The following is a 17399-nucleotide window of genomic DNA, read 5'->3' on the forward strand; positions in this document are numbered from 1 at the left end:
CGGGCCAGCATAAATTTGAACGGATCTTTTTTGGCAGCTTTAGGTTTACTCTTTTAAATTATAAACACACTGTAAGTAAATTACAATGATAGCTGGATCTCATGAAAAAATTTATCTGTCTTTGATTGTTTATATGATGTTTCAATGTTAAAAACAAGGTCCACAACTTGCACTACAACAGTTTCAGCAATAATGGCTAAAGTAAGAGCCTGAAAAATAGGTGAGAATTTATGTAAATTATAGTACAGGACATGTTATGATTTAGTAACATCTTAAGATTTTTAAACCAGAAGGCTAGAAAAATAGTAGTAGATTTTCTGAAAGAGTATTGTACCGACGTTTTCTGTATTAATGATATTTAAACTGTTCTACATAGTACAATAGATATAAGTAGATCAAATCATTTTAAGTGCAATAAGCTTATAATAGCTGAAGCTGCTCCCAGGTTAATATTAACGTCCAATCTAATTGATATAAACTAAATGGAGTGAAACAGAAATGGATCATAATTTGACTGCTTTAGAACAGGCCTGTCAAACTGGCGGCCCACAGGCCCAATACGGCCCACGCAAGCCACACCCACCTCACCTCTGCAAAGCAAAAAACATTGTGATACATCACGATATGCCCGAGTTTGATGCCCCTGCTCTAGAGATTGAAGCAGAAGGTATTGTAGAGATTCCACACAGAGGTATCTTAGTGGTGGTCCATCCATAAATGAAGAACTATTAGAACTAACTGACGATGATTATATTTAAGCAAGTATACTTCACTGTTTTTGTTATCCATGAGGAAGAACACATTTCTGAAGGAAATTTATTTCAATACTTACTACAGAATAAATTATATTTCAGTTAGCCCTATGAAGTTGATTAAATCAACCCTAGCATTCTGGCTTAGCTGTAGATTGAAGTATCTACATTGGCAAACCTGGTTCTCATTAAAGAAACAGCACATTCAAGGAAGTCAAAACATTCCAGGCTTGTGACCATTATATACAAATCCATTTTTTTCCAAAGTTGCATTTATTAACATTATGTACAGAATATCTAGCAGAATAAAGTATTGAGGTAACAGGTTTGTTTTGTTTCATTTCGTTTTTGTAAATGATTTAGTGTAAGACATGTTATAATTTTGTCCATTTCATTCCTGAGAATTTGAACATAGGTGGAATAGATCAGAGTAATAGATCAATGACAACAGGACCTCCATTTCCGAAACTTTGGCAGAAGCTCAAACATACAAATGTACAAAATATTCATGGCTTTTCTGAGTCAATTCCTATCACTCCTGGTAGGCCTTGTGATTTTATTCTGGAAGACCATGTAATAAATAACCAAGAGGATCTTAACTGGAAGTGACCTAGACATTTGTGTTCAATTACGTATTTCATAGAAAATAAAAGTTTCCTTACAAATAAAGATTAAGAATTTGAAAGAGAAAAATCTCTCTGTGGCATGCTTTTGTAAATAAAATACATGGAGAAGATGCCATAGCTACTGTCTCCATGTTGGAAGACAGATTATTCAAAAGATGAAATGGGAGAAGGCAAATAATAATTCCATGTCTTACTGAACCCACCACCGATCCCATACAGTTATGTTAAATAATTCCCAATTCCCCTGTTTAATTTGCCACACATGTAACAGCCATGAAAGGCTTGTATCTACTGAAAGGCCAAGCAGTATAACAACTTCTGTTTCTGTGGCAGAAGGATGCAGTATTAGGCACCCAAGAACAGACTTGCATTCAAGGCCCAAATTACCGTATTTTTACATTACTTGATTTTACAATTTCAATGTTTGTAAGAGTAGCAACCATCACTATATTCACAAAGGTCTATGTATACATATTCACAACAACATTGCATATACTGTACATGCTTTTAGAATCTAGACAATTTCAGGATGCTTTTTTCAGTATCTCACAAAGATGTTAGTTTAGTTAACACTGTACAGTTTAGCCGTGTATCTAAAATAGAGAAGTCTCTCAAATTAAATGCCAAAAAGGTATGAAAATGAGTATGTTTATTACAGCACATAGCTACCTTAAGCTTAGTATGCTTATACAGTCTCTGGGACAATACAAGTTGTCCATTTAAGTCAGCTGTCTAATTGGTAAAGTCTATGAATGAGACAAGTTTTTTTTCCAAGGGGAACTATATGCACTAGGAAAACAAGCAGTAACAACCATATTAAGGATGTAATTTGATGCATTTAGTATTATTGAATCCATTAGGTATAAGAATATTTTAAAACTTTATAATAACAAATTTTCCCCCTTTTCAATCACATCTTAGATCAAAATAGCATATGTGTCTGGAACTCCAAATACTGTGTTGAGTATTACAATAAATTATGTGATATTTCACAATACTTCTGGATCACTATCGGACCGATGAGGTGGATGTTCTATGTCAATCTGGTCCCATCAATTTCAACAAATCACAGTTGCTCTAGAGTTCTACAGAACATAAAGCAACACATAAATCATACTATACACTCTGAGAAACGTTCCCCTTTTCAACCCCCTCCGCAAATTATCTCTGATCCCCCCAGGAGCAGATTTAAGTGAACGAAGGAGAAAAGGAATTTATTAGTAGATAAGCACAACTTAAAAACTATTTTTAAAGATTGAAGCCCCCTTGTTTTAAAATTTTAATTTGTTAGTTTTTATTATTCATATTTTCTCTTTACAAAGTCAAATGGTAATCAGAACAATGGTCTTTTTTTTTTAAAAAAAAAGCCATTTTGGGGGGAAAAATCAGTGATTATTGCACTTCATAATTAGGGCTCTGCATCCTTTGAAAAGTATTCAGAAGAAACAATTCAGACCTCATGTGAAGACAGCACTTATCAGATACTCATTAAAGTAGGCAACTGTGTGAAACTAGGGAGACAACTGGATTTTCTTTTCTTTTTTTTTATTTTGAAGAAGTTTTGCTTCTCATCCAAGAAGCTTCTTCAGCTCTGACAGGATAGTGAGGAATAGAAGGATGACCTTGAAGACACAGATAAACCTCCAAGTGCTTCAATGACCCTGTAAAAAAGATGCAAATTACCAGGTGTCTGCAAGGAATATAAATCTTTCCATTCCCCACTATCCTGTCAGAGCTGAAGAACCTCTTCAAAAAGGAAAAAAAACCAAGGAAGTTCAGTTGCCTCCTGAAAAAGCACCTTTCGAACAACCATGGCCTGGATGACTGAGAATCTCTACAGACTTCCATCGGTGTGAAAGGTAGTTTTAAAAGATTTGCTACAAACATCTCATTTAAAACAGCATGCTTTTCCGGAAACAAAAACAGCTTTAAAGAACAGCTAAAGAGGTGCTGGCTAATGCAAATTCTAAATTACTTCTTCCAAATCATTTTTCAAAATGTGCACAGCTCTCTTTTATGCTATCTCACTGAGGTAGTGATATTTGCTTTTTGCAATTTTTCTGGATAAGTACTTACTCTGAACCAGAATCTATAAGTAATCATCATTTTCTCACCCATTGCTTTTGGATGGGTAAAATCCATCCAAATTCAGTGCAATTATTGTTTCCCCTTTATAAAATAAGTAATCAGAAATCATGGTTATGTCACGGTACTCGATTTCAATATACTGCCATTAAGGATTTATGCAATTTAAACAAATATTTAACATTTCTTCTAGGTTTGGCAGAAATATATAGAACAAGTGCAAGTAATTTCAGGGCAGGAGCTATTGTCTTTGGGGAGGAACATAAATAAATTATTATTTCTGAATGCTGCAAAACTTAAAAGTCTTATTTTAATATAGTTTCTAAATTGTAAATGCTATTAAGAAAAGCCATACAATCGCATCCGTAAATTAACCGTACCAGAGCTCTCATTTTACAAGAGGATCTGCAGAAGAAGAATTTGAAAGGTCGTTGCTTGTTTTTGTAGATTCTTCTGTAATACAAAAAGAGCCAATTTGAATAATTTTATATTCTGAGTACTGAGTAAAAAAAAAAGGAAGATTGTAATGTCAATATAATGTAAAGTCATGCAATTAATTCTGAACTAATAATTTCCAATGGACAGCTGTTTGTGAAGGGATTTTATATGGGGGTAGAATCAAAAGGAATTGTCGCAAAATATCAGGAGATATTCACCAAGAAACAAAAATATGGGTACCATTTATCTAAACAGCAACAAACATCTTAGCTAATAATTGTAAGTTGCCCCAAAATTCAAAATTACACACTCAAAAACTATTCTGTGAATAGACTAATCCACAATCTTTAATTCCTATACTTCATTTTCTGTTAAGTCTACAATTCGTTGTTCTCTCTTCTAAACATAAATTATATATTTTCCAAAGGACTTTCCATTTATATAATGAAGTGGACTGTGCCCCATAAGAACGTAGGCTATAATAAATGCATTATTTTTAAAGTATTACAGATCTTTGTTTTATTTACCACTACAGGTAGCTCTCAACTTACAACCATTCCTTTAGTGACCATTCAAACTTACAACAGCATTGAAAAAGTGACTTATGATTCTTTTTACACAACTGTTGCAACTTTCCCATGATCACATGATGCAAATTTGAATATTTGGCACCTGGTTCATCTTTATGATGATTGCAGCATCCCAGGGGTCATATGATCACCTTTTGTGACCTTCTGTCAAGTAAAGTCAATGGGAAGCCAAATTCACTTAACAACCATGTTACTAATTTAGCAACTGCTGTGATTCACTTAACAATTATGGCAAGAAAGGTTAGGGCAAAAGTCACTTAACAATTGTCTCATTTAGCAACAGAAATTTTGGGCTAAATTGTGGTTGTTAAGTAGCCTATAGTAGGCTATAGTAGCCTACTATTTCGTTATTTTTCCTAGCATCACTGTTCAATCTGCTCAGCGAAAAACCACAACATGAATGTATTGTTGCTTATAACTTATATAACTTATAGCTTAGTGCACATAGGAACAGAAAATCATTTGCATTCAGTGCCAGAACTCCCCAGAGAGCAGAATATTTTCTACTAACCTTCACTGTCTTTTTTATCTTGGTTTTCTTCTGCTGCAGTTTTATCTGCTCTAAAAAAGATCCTTGCGCTGCTTAGTGAGAAATAAAGCAGTTCAAATTCCTGTGAAAAATGAAACAAAGATCTGCATGTTTTAACTTGCTACACAATCACAAAATCTCCAAGTTAGTTTAAGGTGCATAAATATATGAAACTCCCATAAATATTGTGCACAATTTATACCTGAATTATCAATAGCATCTTTTACATCTTTTATATATTATCAACATAATATAGTGAAGAATATCATTCAAAACATACAATTAAATGTATTTTTCTACATTTTGTTTTTTAATGCTCTATTTATAAAGTACTTATTTCTATCTACCTGTGCTGCTTTGGTCCAAGATCAATTATTTATAATCCATTAATAAAATTTGCTCCAGGTGTCATTATCTCAAAGGGAGAAATCATGTCAGCAACATTTTTAGTTGGCCATTCTGGGTAGTTAAAGGAAATTGTTTCAGCCTACATTATTTGCCATTATTTTGGATGATTTGCATTATTTGAATGATTCATGGACAACATTAGTGCCTTAAGCCTTGAATTAACTTAAGACTTCAACCCATTAAAAAAAGAATCTGACTGCAATGATTTCCTTAAAACAGTTGATTATCCTGAAGCTTCCAGGGAAGGACAACTATAGATGGCTCTCCAAAAGATCAAGGAACTGGGTGAGTAGACCAGTCCCTTAGAATCACTCCAGATAAAGACAGGATGAGAGTTTGCCCACATATGCTCCAGATGTCAGGGTTCTGACGGATGCCCTAATTAAATCATGAGCCTCGAGCCAAGCTTCAAAAAAAATTCAGTTATTTATTAGGAGCTTCATGTTGGCACGTTCCCAAGTGATTGCCAACCCCATGACGGACCTCCTAAAGATGGGACCCAGGGACAAAACCCTGCCCGGGACAACCCCTACAGTGGGACCAGGATGCTTTGTGAGCTGACACCAGATACATGGAGAGATATGGAAGGAGATCATAGGACAGTTGGGATTTTTTTGTGGATTTGAACGCCAAGAAACAACTGTATTAACCATCTTGCTCACAATTACAGTGGAGACTTTGTGTGAGTTCACAAACCTTACTTTCTAATATCTTTTGGTATTGATTAAACCAAGGTTGGGCACTTAATTTTCCCAAGAGGTTACATAAGAAACTGGGAATGTTGTGGAGGGCCACCCCCACCCCGCACTTCCAATGCTTCGCCCCCTACCATCATGGGCCAGACTTGGAGCACCCATGGGCTGGATGTGGTCTGAGGGCCGTGAAATTCCCAGGTTTGGATTTAACATTAGTGATTCACCAAAACTGCCTTCTAGCAAAAACCTCAAGGCAGTTTTTGAATATTTTAAAATGTTATTGCATTATTGGCACTAAATTAACGAAGCTTTTAAGAGATCCTATCTTTTAGTATGCATTTAGCAATAGCACTTAGACTTATATACCGCTTCACAGTGCTTTACAGCCCTCTCTAAGCGGTTTACAGAGTCAGCACATTGCCCCCAACAATCTGGATCCTCATTTTACCGACCTTGGAAGGATGGAAGGCTGAGTCAACTCTGAGCCGATGAGATTCGATCTGCCAAACTGCTGGCAGCCAGTGATCAGCAGAAGTAGCCTGCAGTACTGCACTCTAATCACTGCACCACTGTGGCTCTTATCAAATATACCTATTTGATGCTTCAAAATCATTTGAGACTGTAATTTAATGATTTAAAATACCTGCAAACAAACTTCCAGTCGCTTATGAGTAAGATTCATGGTCTGTAGCAACTTCTCATCTTGACTAGCCGATTGGACATTCTGCTGTTTTGCTAATGCTCTGATTTCTTTCACATATTTCTCCCGTACCGACTGGAACCAGTGGAGGGAATCAAATTCTTGATACTGGTCCAAGAGTTTCAAAATGTAAGCCACACCTGAAAGATATGGATATTTCCACCCCACCCTCAATTAAAAAATAATAATGTGTTTTGCACATTTGTTTTAAATTGGCCTATTTTTATTATTCTTGGTTTATTTTTATTTTGATCAATGACCAGTATAACACGAGAAGTTATAACTTCAAAGAATAAAATATAACATATAAAACAAAACAATAATATTGTAATAAAGATTATCAGGATAAAATTACAGAATGTTTTCATCCTGAAATACCTATAAATTATATTTATAAAATACAGATTGTAATTAGAGTATTTAATTTACAGTTTACAGATGGTAAATGCAGATTACAATTAAATAAGGGTATTTAATCAATTTACACACAAAAACAGGCAAGCGTATACACATCTAAAAAATCTTTATTCCTTCAAGTAGAAGCCATAAAGAAGACAGGACAGAAAAGGGAGTCGGAAAGTATGGATGGCTCTATTAAAAAAGGGAAAGTAAAACAGGGTTGGTTGGATCCTGCCCCCGGGGCCCTCTTGGAAAATGGAAGGGGCTGGCCTGCATCACTTCAGCGTAGTCTACCCAATGCAAAGAGGAAACATTGGGCCACTGTGGCTTCGGCCTGGTCTACCCAATGCAAAGAGGGAAACATTTAGCCAGTGTGGCTTCAGCCCAGTCTACCCAGTGCGAAGAGGAAATATGCCACCAGTTTGGGGAGTGGTGTCAAGCTGGCAATGCCCACCCAGTCGACCACGTCCAGTGAGTGGCATCAAACTGGCCATATGTACCCAGTTGATCACACCCACCCAGTCAGCCATTATTATTATTATTATTATTATTATTGTTTAAATTTATATACCGACCTATCTCCCAAAGGACTCAGGGCGGTTTACAGGCATTTAAAAAACAGGTAAATACAATCTAAAAACAGTTAAAAAAATTATTCTAAAAGCCTAAATTAAAAATATGAAAATAAAACCCAATTTAAAAAACCATAAATTAAAATCTAGCCATGCCCCCCCGGGCCCCCCAAGGTCAACCACAGCCCTGATGCGGCCCTCAATGAAATTGAGATTGACACCCTGAAGTAAGATGATCCAGCCCAGGCAAATTGGGGGGAAAAAATCCGGAGAGGGATGAAAAGCTTTCTGCCTCTTTGATTTCAGCACATATAAGATGATTTTCCACTTCCCAATTCACAGTTGCTGATTTGGGGAAAAGTCATCTTCGTATTGAGTAAATAAAGCAATTCTACTCCTATATATTTTCAAACGATTAGAAAAGGAGATCCGTACAGGAATACAGGTAGTCCTCTACTTACAACAGTTTGTTTAGTGACCATTCAAAGTGACTTATGACTGTTTTTCATAGTTACCACCTTTGTATCTTCCCCATGATCATGTGTCCAAAATTCAGATGCTTGGCTACTGACTCATATTTATGACCGTTGCTGTGACCCAAGGTCATATGATCACCTTGCGCGACCTGACCAGCGAAGTCAATGGGGAAGCCAGATTCACTTAATAACTGGGTTACTAGCGAATCAACTGCAATGATTCACTTACCGTATTTTTCGGAGTATAAGACACACTTTTTTCCCTCCCAAAAGAGGCTGAAAATTTGGGTGCATCTTATACTCCGAATGTAGCTTTTTCAAAGCTTTTTTTCAGCTCTAACGAGGTGCTAGCGAGTGAAGCGATCTCTGTGCTTTGCCTGCTTTTCTCATTGCTTCTCTCTCCAAAGATCAGTTGTGCTTTAGAAGCTGTTTTTTATCCCCAAGCAGGGGATAAAAAACAGCAAACTAATGTGCTGAAGCTGACCAGACTAAGGAGGCTAGCCAGATGAATACCTGGTAGGCAATTTTTTCCCCCTATTTTCCTCCCCAAAAACTGTGTCTTACTGTATACTCTGGTGCATCTTATACTCTGCGAAATATGGTAACTATAAGGTTGTAATATAGGGCAAAACTCACTTAACAAATACTTCACTTAACAACAGAAAATCTGGGTTCAATTGTGATTGTAAGTCAAGGACTTCCTGTATTGCTGTTGCACTTACCCATAGCAAAGCCATCATCAGTAAAAGCCGCACCAAGTTTGTTCTTTTTGTTCAGTTTCTCTTTGCAACTGATTGAGTGTTCTATAAAATTGAGTGCCTAGAAAGAAGAGACCAGGAATTGCATGAAGTTGCCCAAATAATTACCCCAATTTAGTAATTCCAAAATAATAAAATCAAACCAGAAGTCTAAAGAATGCTACCCTAGTTATACAACTTGTACATATTATTTCTGATGGCATCTCGGAGATATTCTTCAGGGCACCTTTAGTTCTGGAAAATGACTTAAGTGGAGCAGAAACATAATTTTACATACAAATGTTTTGTAAGGTTAATATTTGTCTTAATATTAAGAGTCAGGCCAGTGGAAAGTGCAATTAGCTATTTGGCCTCAAATAATTATCCAAAACCCTGAGCAGTGTGATGACCTAGAGGTGGAGTTCTTGCCTCACAATCAAGAGGCTGTGAGTTCAATCCTAGGTAGCGACAGATATTTCTCTCTCTAAACATAATGAGTAATTGTCTGCTGTGAACTCTGCATAAAGGCATCAGGAAGGGCATCCAGCCAGTAAACGCTCAGCTCCAATCAATCGCCCCATCCCACCCCAATTGCAGGTTGTTAAAACCCAATACTTAGGTCTTAAAGCAAATGCTCTTTCACTGGACAATTCCAGTGTGATGTCTTCTATGTTGTAAATGGATGCTTCTCCCCACCCTTCAAATACTAGCTGTTTCAATATAGGTACATTTTACATGTGTGATCACTTTCCTATCTTTAAGTCGATTGTAAGCTTTCATTATGACTGTGTATTGCTATCTTTGTGAACCACCAAGAGTCCTTCAAGATTGCAATGGGATATAAATGGGTTAAGTAAATAAATAATTTAATATAACTTTTGTTATCTAAGAAGTCAATTAATGCAAATACTAACCAGCGGGGGAACAATGATATAAAAATTGCGTAGATGCATGTTCTTTAGACTGCGGAATTCAGGAGCAAAGACATCCACAAGCATCTTGAAGTACTCTGTACCTTCTGCAGAGCTGCAGGTGAGATCACTAAGAACAGAATCCAGCTGCCTGCAAAGCAGAGATATAGCAACAGTCTGGAGGGAAATGTCCTGGTCCTATACTGTTTGGGGATGACCTATTCTTTTCATAATAATTACATAAGAAATTAAAGCTGCTTGTTTCATGATGATCTTTAGCACCATTTTATAGAAGTGTTCAAAGCACCCCTTTGCTACCTTAAAGCAGCTTGCCTCCTTTTGAGACCACAGAAAACACTTAACATATTATTTACAAAAAAAAAGGTCCAGCATGGCTGGCTGGGGAATTCTGGGAGTTGAAGTCCACAGGTCTTAAAGTTGCCAAGGTTGGACACTCCTGACTTAGAAGGATAACTGGAATCTAAGCATTATTCAATACTTTGGGGAGCCAGCTTGCCAATTTTGTAAAACTTATCATACCAAATACAGCTGTTGGAAATAAATTAAAATCAAAATCCCATAATCGTGGAAACTTTCTTCCATGCGGTATTTACAAGGTTGCCAAATAAATAACATGCACTAAGTGCACATATTAAAAACAAGTTGATATCCTCAACTTGCTAAAGGAAGAAACTATTATGCATTATTTTATCACTAAGCAATTTAAATATAATTACTGTATTTTTTTAAAAAAATACATACTTCTAATTATACAATATATAAATATCCCCTTGACAACAGAGTACTTGGGACAGATTTTAGTAAGCAAGCACTGACAACATCTATGTAAGGTCAAATTGTAAGCCACCTACTTTAATGTAGGCAGTGGAGAATTTTCTTATTTTTCCATGATTTAAACAGTAAGTTTAACAACATTTAGAGATGTTTAAAAGAATAGTATGGAAGGACTGGGAAATAAAATCTCCCACAGAACTTTGTCAAAGGATCTAACAATGGAATGGTGGCGAAAGTCAAATGGTTGAGAGTATTATATGCACTATTTTGAGCTTCTGGAGGAAAGGTAGCCTATAAAACTAATGAAAGAATAAAAAAATATCAATAACTTGTATCCTGAGCTGTCTCAACCTCAGTGAATTTTGCCAATGAGAAAATAAATGAATGACCCTGTAATAGAAACATAAGAATATCAGAAGCACCTCATTATATCAGATCAATATATTTTCTGGTTCAACATCACGTTCCCCTTTTTGGCTTTTGAGAAGCCAAAAACAAGACAAATATAACTCTCTCCACCAAGATGCCCCTGAACTGGTTCCCACAGACTTTTGTAATGCATAGCTATGAATGGAGTTCAACATTATATTTTATTGAAAGTTGTTTGAAAAAAAGCAGTGCAAGTAATAGTGAAATATTTTTTACAATATTTTACAATTACCTAGCTGCTTGTTGTGTTTCTTCTGACAGACCTTCTTCTTTCACAAGTTCTTCAAAGTTGACAATATCTTCAAGGTCAGGAACAAACCTATAAGTTTTGTTAGGTTTTTCATATAATTAGACATTTTAATATATAGACGTATGTATATAAATGAACATAATTTTTCTATTTTAAATGCTGTATTTCCATTCCCACCTTATCACAGGCTAGTTCATATTTTATTAGCAAACAACATTGCTTTGCTCTCAAAAAAGTACTTTTGTAACATATTATAACATCAACAAGAAGGCATACTTCTAGCCAACACATTTTCCAAGTTTGCAGGTAAGCCAGCAGTTTGGGGAGTGGTGTCAAGATGGCCACGCCCACCCAGTCAGCCATGCCCAGTGACTGGTGTGCATCCAGTTGGCCACACCCGGCCTGTCAGCCACACCCCACGCCCCCCCGTGGTCAAGATGGCCATGCCCACCCAGTCAGCCACGCCCACCCAGTCAGCCATGCCCAGTGAGTGGTGTCAAGCTGCAGGTATCAAGTCGCAAAAAAAAGTGTTATGACATTTGACAGCAAAAAGGGCCGGTTTAGCTCACGCTGGTAAAAGCCTGTTATTAAGAACACAGTAGCCTGCAATTACTGCAGGTTCGAGCCCGGCCCAAGGTTGACTCAGCCTTCCATCCTTTATAAGGTAGGTAAAATGAGGACCCAGATTGTTGGGGGGGCAATAAGTTGACTTTGTAAAAATATACAAATAGAATGAGACTATTGCCTTATACACTGTAAGCCGCCCTGAGTCTTCGGAGAAGGGCGGGGTATAAATGTAAACAAAAAAACCCAAAAAAAATTTCTATATTTACCATCATTAAATGCTCTTTCGCATCTTGTGCTCTTTATATTATTTACACTTCTATACTGACACCCAAACTTGCTATCATGTTACTATAATTTTTACAAGTATGAACTGTCAAATTATTGATAATTTAATACGAGTATGTAATTTTAAATTTACTAAACAGATGCACCAGTATAATATTCAAACAGAAGAAACACATCCAAAGGATTGCTGCAATATATGTTAACTGCAAAGAGAAACATTGAAGCAGGAAGATCTGCAAAAGATGTACAACAACATGGACAGACAAGCTAAAAAGTATTGGTGCATACCTAATTGCACTGCTACAGCAGTGAAGTCCACCAGATCTTATCATTCGTACATAGCCCATAGCATTCCCTTTAAACAAAGATAGCAATATTTGAATTTATATTACAGAAACAAATATAAATAATTGGAATACTAGCAAGATGACTTTTATCATTTTTTAAATAAACATGGTGGGCATATTTAGGAGAATTTATTCTCTTCAGCACATTTAAATAGTATTATTTTCTAATTCAGCTGTGAGAGTTGGACCATAAAGAAGGCTGAATGCCAAAGACTTGATGCTTTCAATTTGAAGAGTCACACGACTTAGCAACTAAACAACAAAATTTTCTAATTCGAAAGAAAGTTACTCCATGCTGCTCCAATGTTTGGACAGAAAATTCCTGACTTTTAATCATGCTAGGAAAATTTATAATAATCTACAGTAGCTAGAGAGTGGCAAGTTGTCTATCCCAGCCTAAGCGAACACTATAAATTAGAAAATACACGGGCAGCAGTTACGTTGCACGAAGACTAAGATTTTTAAAAGCCATATCTCCTATTTTTTCTATCATCTGCTTAGAGATATAACAGCACAATCCTAGTAGCAAGGGACTGGAGAGGAAAACTGATTTGATATATTTATGACAGGGATCTCCACAGGCCAGAAATTTCAGCATAATGACATAGGCACATCTTTTGGTGCTGGCAGATTCCCTGCCATACCAGACTTCTTACAATACATCAGTGTATCTCAACCTTAGCAACTTTAAGATATATGGATTTCAACTCCAGGATGCTGGCTGGAGAATTCTGGGAGTTGAAGTCCATGCACCCATTTTTTATTGCTTTTAAAATAACGAAACGACCAAGAATTTATGCTCATACCTATCTGGCTAATCAGTTGCCTAAATTGGTCAAGATAACTTTGTCCATCTGGTGTAATCCCAAGTTTTCTTATCCCCCGATTGAATTTCTCTGCTCTCTCAAATGGGTACTAGAAAAAAAAATTGATAATATATTACAAATAATAAAGTATTGTTTATGAAAAACAAATATCAAGCCCTTTTGAATTCCCCACATATTGATGCATTTTACTTCTACTTTATTAATTTCTATACGCCTATAAAAAGGAGACATGTATATTTTTATAATGAAGATTGGTTAAATCTTGTAACAACTACAAAAAATAGAAAAGAATATAATAGAGCAGAGCAGAATGGAATTCTTTATTGGACACACAAGGAATTTGTCTTTGGTGCATATGCTTTCAGTGTACATAAAAAGACCAGATACATTCATCCAGAATCATAAGGTACAACACTTAATGATAGTCATAGGGTACAAATAAGCTATCATGAAACAATCAGTATCAATATAAATTGTTAAGGATACAAGCAACAAAGTTAGTCATGCAGTCATAAGTGGGAGGAGATGGGTGATACATTGTCCTTTACTTACAACACATTTGCAGAAAACTTCTGAAAATAGCTTCTGCCAGGGGCAGGAGGATGTAAAGGTGGCTAGTGCAGGGTAGCTAGTTTCCTCAGCAGAAAAAGTGGCAAGTGTAGGAATGATTTTACAGGAGCAACTTGTTACCTGACAGCTTCCCCACTGACTTAACTCACTATGGGATGCTGCAATTGTCATAAGTTTGAGACAATTGTCAATTCTCGATAGTGATCACGTAACTGAAGGCATACTGGGATATCAGGACTTTTGAGGGCAGATCATAGATACTCCTTGTCCAGTGCCTACTTTGGTCACTCACTGAATGAGTGGTCATTAACTGAAGACTACCATTATAGAGTCATTCAAGAGACTGAACTAGTCTTTAAATTTTATGTGTATACACACACATAAGGCTTATTTTAGAAGAAGCACTTTGAAATTTCTCTATCCTTGGTATTAATAACCATGATCGCTGAATTAAATTCAATTTTACATTGGGATGGGTAATGTCAGGGATAAACAATAAAATGTCCTCAAATAGCTTTCTTGGCACTCACCATATTCTTTGCCTTCTTACTATCTTTTGGTAAATTGCTATCTTGTAACTGATCACAATATTTTCAGCAGTTTTTGATACTATATAACCCCCTTCATGGCAGCCATTTTCTAACCATATTGTGCCCATTGGTCCCAAAAATTTGCTTATTCTTGGCTCAGCTAACTACAAACTATTCCAAAATATTATTCTAAAATTTCTTTCCGGAATAAATCTAGTTTATTTTCAAATAAGCAAATACAGGATTGTGTTCTCAGTGAATTTAATACTTTTCTCAAAAAGAGAACCATGAATCTATAAGGGCTTGTAACGTACCTTATGATCATTTTGATCCTTAATTTCCCTAAAGAATCGTATATCTTTGATCAATCTGGATTTGATGTGCTCATCATACATAAATTGACTGAAGATGTAAAATTTCTTTCTCAGAAACTGGTATGTGAAATTTACCTAAAAATATATATATAAAAAAATACAATTTTAAAAAATCCTATCCCTATTGATAAAAGCAGTATTTCACTCTCTCATCATAATGTCCAAGTACCTGCTTGTTAAATAGTTGGGTGCTATTAAATATGAAGTCATGTTAGCACTCAAACACGTTCACTAATCCTGGATGTTGCACCATAGTATCAGTATGTACGTACTATGTGGATAATATCATGCTAGAGGTGGTTGATGGATTAAGAGGAGATGCCACCTCCCCTCCCCCCCGCACATTCTGTTTCCTCCTCTCCCATCTTTTAATGGTACTTGTTATCAGAAGTATTTATTTTTATGCTTTTATTGTAAGCCACCTAGAGTTACCTTGAGGCAAGAGAGGAGGCAAATAAATGTAATTAATAAATAAATAAAGCAAATAAATCAATGCAACTTTAGGCCATAAATTTAAAACTTATCCCAACACCTAAGCTCCGATATATCTTCATGGTTTATTTCAAAAGGGATGATTTTTCTATTATGGTTAAAATGTGCTCTATGCTGTTTATAATACACTTAGTAAAGAAATCAAATGCTAAATCACATAGCAATACTTACTGTTGTGTTCATGATTCCTGTGCCATGTGTTCGAATTGAATTAGCTATGTGTCTTATATTTATTGTGTTCAGATGTTTGTTATTGCTAATTCTTTCAATGAAGATCTGCAACGACACAATTGTTGTATAATTTCAATAGTCATCAAAAGGATATCAGTTAATAATTGGGGTTTTATCACTTTTCCCTCACCTGGTTATTGAGATTGTACAGGTATCGGGATACGAATACATGGATATTTCTCATAATTTCCAGTACATCCAAGCCCTGAAACAAAAAGAGGCAATTTAAAAATCCAAATAAAATTATCTGAGAAATATATTCAACTGGCCATCCAATCCAATGAAACGGAATCAAGTCCTTCCAGATCTTCTCTATATGGGACTGCCTTCCAACAGGATTTTGGAAGAATGGCTTTCCCCATTCTTTGGAATTCTCTTCCCATGGAGATCTGGTCTGCTCCTTCCCGCTTCAATTTTAGGAAAGCAACTGAGACCTGTTCCGTTTCATCTAGCACAGAAGGAATGCATGTTGTGGTTCAAGACTGGCAATTTGTTTGTGTTTTCTGTTTCTTATTTTGATGTTGTTAATATTTGGAACAGAAGGCATACAAATAAAGAATATTTAAACACAATGAATAAATGTAAGTGTAGTTCATTTAAGGCTAGAAAATGTATTCACTTATTTTGGAACTGGTATTTAATTTCATCCTTGAATAACAATTTCACAATAAGAATATATCTCCAAAATGATCAAAATGCAACATATCCAAAAGCCGATGCAACTCTATTACATGTCTGTTGCATGTAAACCCAGAGCAATGTGTTTCTTTTCATATATATTGGAGAATACTTAGCAAGAAGAAGTCCTATTTAATTTTCTGTTCCCTAATACTAATAGCAGGAGTTCCCTAAAAGCAGAGAAGCAGGAGCAATTTGTATAAGAGTATTTGTTTACTAATGCCACTGGATTTTAGGGAAAAATACTCAAGTTATTAATTACTGGGCGATAGAGCCACACTGCGCTTGAACTCTTGATATATTTTTTTAGCCCATATTTAATTCTTGCATTTTAAATTTTATGTTTGAAATTGTTTTTATATTTATTTTTTCTATATTGTAAGCCTCCCAGAGTCACTTTGGATATCATTTTTTTTATTTTATTTATGTCGTAACAGTATATATAAGCATTAACATGAAACAACTATATAATATATAAGCATATATATGAGCATGAGTATGCAATAACTATATTAATTGGATATAATGAAGAGGAACAATAGGACAGGGAACGGTAGGCATGTATATAATTGTATAATTATATACTTATAATTACATATACTTATTATATATATATATTATAATTATATATAATTATAATTATATTATATATAATTATTATAATTATATATATAATTATAATTATAATTATTATAATTATATACATATACTTATAATTACATATAAATTATATGTAATAATTACATATAATTGTAATTATTGTTAATAATATCAATCAATCAATCGGTTAATGAAAATTTATGAATAACCTTTTTTTTAAAAAAAAATACAGAACAATTTCTTTGTACATTTCATACCTGTTCTAAAGTCTGGCTTGGAAGATGTGCTTCTGCCATAATTAAACCATAGCGCTGAGTTGCTAAATTCCTCATTTCACTGTAGGTGGCCCAGTCATGCAGAGCTACTGTAGTTAGATTGTAAAAAGTCTTGTCTAGGTAATGAGTCACATGAGCTGTAAAAAAGAGGGGGAAAGGTAACTTTGTCAAATTTGTCAAATCTGAAACACCTACTTATTCCAGATATTTCGTTTCAGCGTTAAATAATGG

General features: G+C 35.3%; 1 protein-coding gene across 4 annotated transcripts in view; it reads right to left on the reverse strand.

Moving 5' to 3' along the window:
* Positions 1–868: 868 nt before the first annotated feature.
* The window catches only part of WASHC4 (WASH complex subunit 4), a 42889-nt gene continuing 26358 nt past the window's right edge, over positions 869–17399 (reverse strand). For 3 of the 4 annotated variants that reach the window (XM_058189568.1, XM_058189566.1, XM_058189569.1), the window contains 13 exons: positions 17151–17305; positions 15746–15820; positions 15556–15660; positions 14833–14967; positions 13398–13506; positions 12533–12599; positions 11375–11461; positions 9922–10069; positions 8993–9089; positions 6767–6963; positions 5003–5102; positions 3844–3916; positions 869–2463 (listed from right to left, as the gene is read on the reverse strand). In XM_058189568.1, coding sequence (XP_058045551.1) covers positions 3852–3916; positions 5003–5102; positions 6767–6963; positions 8993–9089; positions 9922–10069; positions 11375–11461; positions 12533–12599; positions 13398–13506; positions 14833–14967; positions 15556–15660; positions 15746–15820; positions 17151–17305 — 1340 coding nt within the window. In that variant the 3' untranslated portion in view covers positions 869–2463; positions 3844–3851. Of the gene's footprint in view, positions 3040–3843; positions 3917–5002; positions 5103–6766; positions 6964–8992; positions 9090–9921; positions 10070–11374; positions 11462–12532; positions 12600–13397; positions 13507–14832; positions 14968–15555; positions 15661–15745; positions 15821–17150; positions 17306–17399 lie in introns of all 4 variants that reach the window. The other variant, XM_058189567.1, reaches the window with a different exon arrangement.

The sequence above is a fragment of the Ahaetulla prasina genome, chromosome 7, assembly GCF_028640845.1.
Source record: "Ahaetulla prasina isolate Xishuangbanna chromosome 7, ASM2864084v1, whole genome shotgun sequence".
Lineage (NCBI taxonomy): Eukaryota > Metazoa > Chordata > Lepidosauria > Squamata > Colubridae > Ahaetulla > Ahaetulla prasina.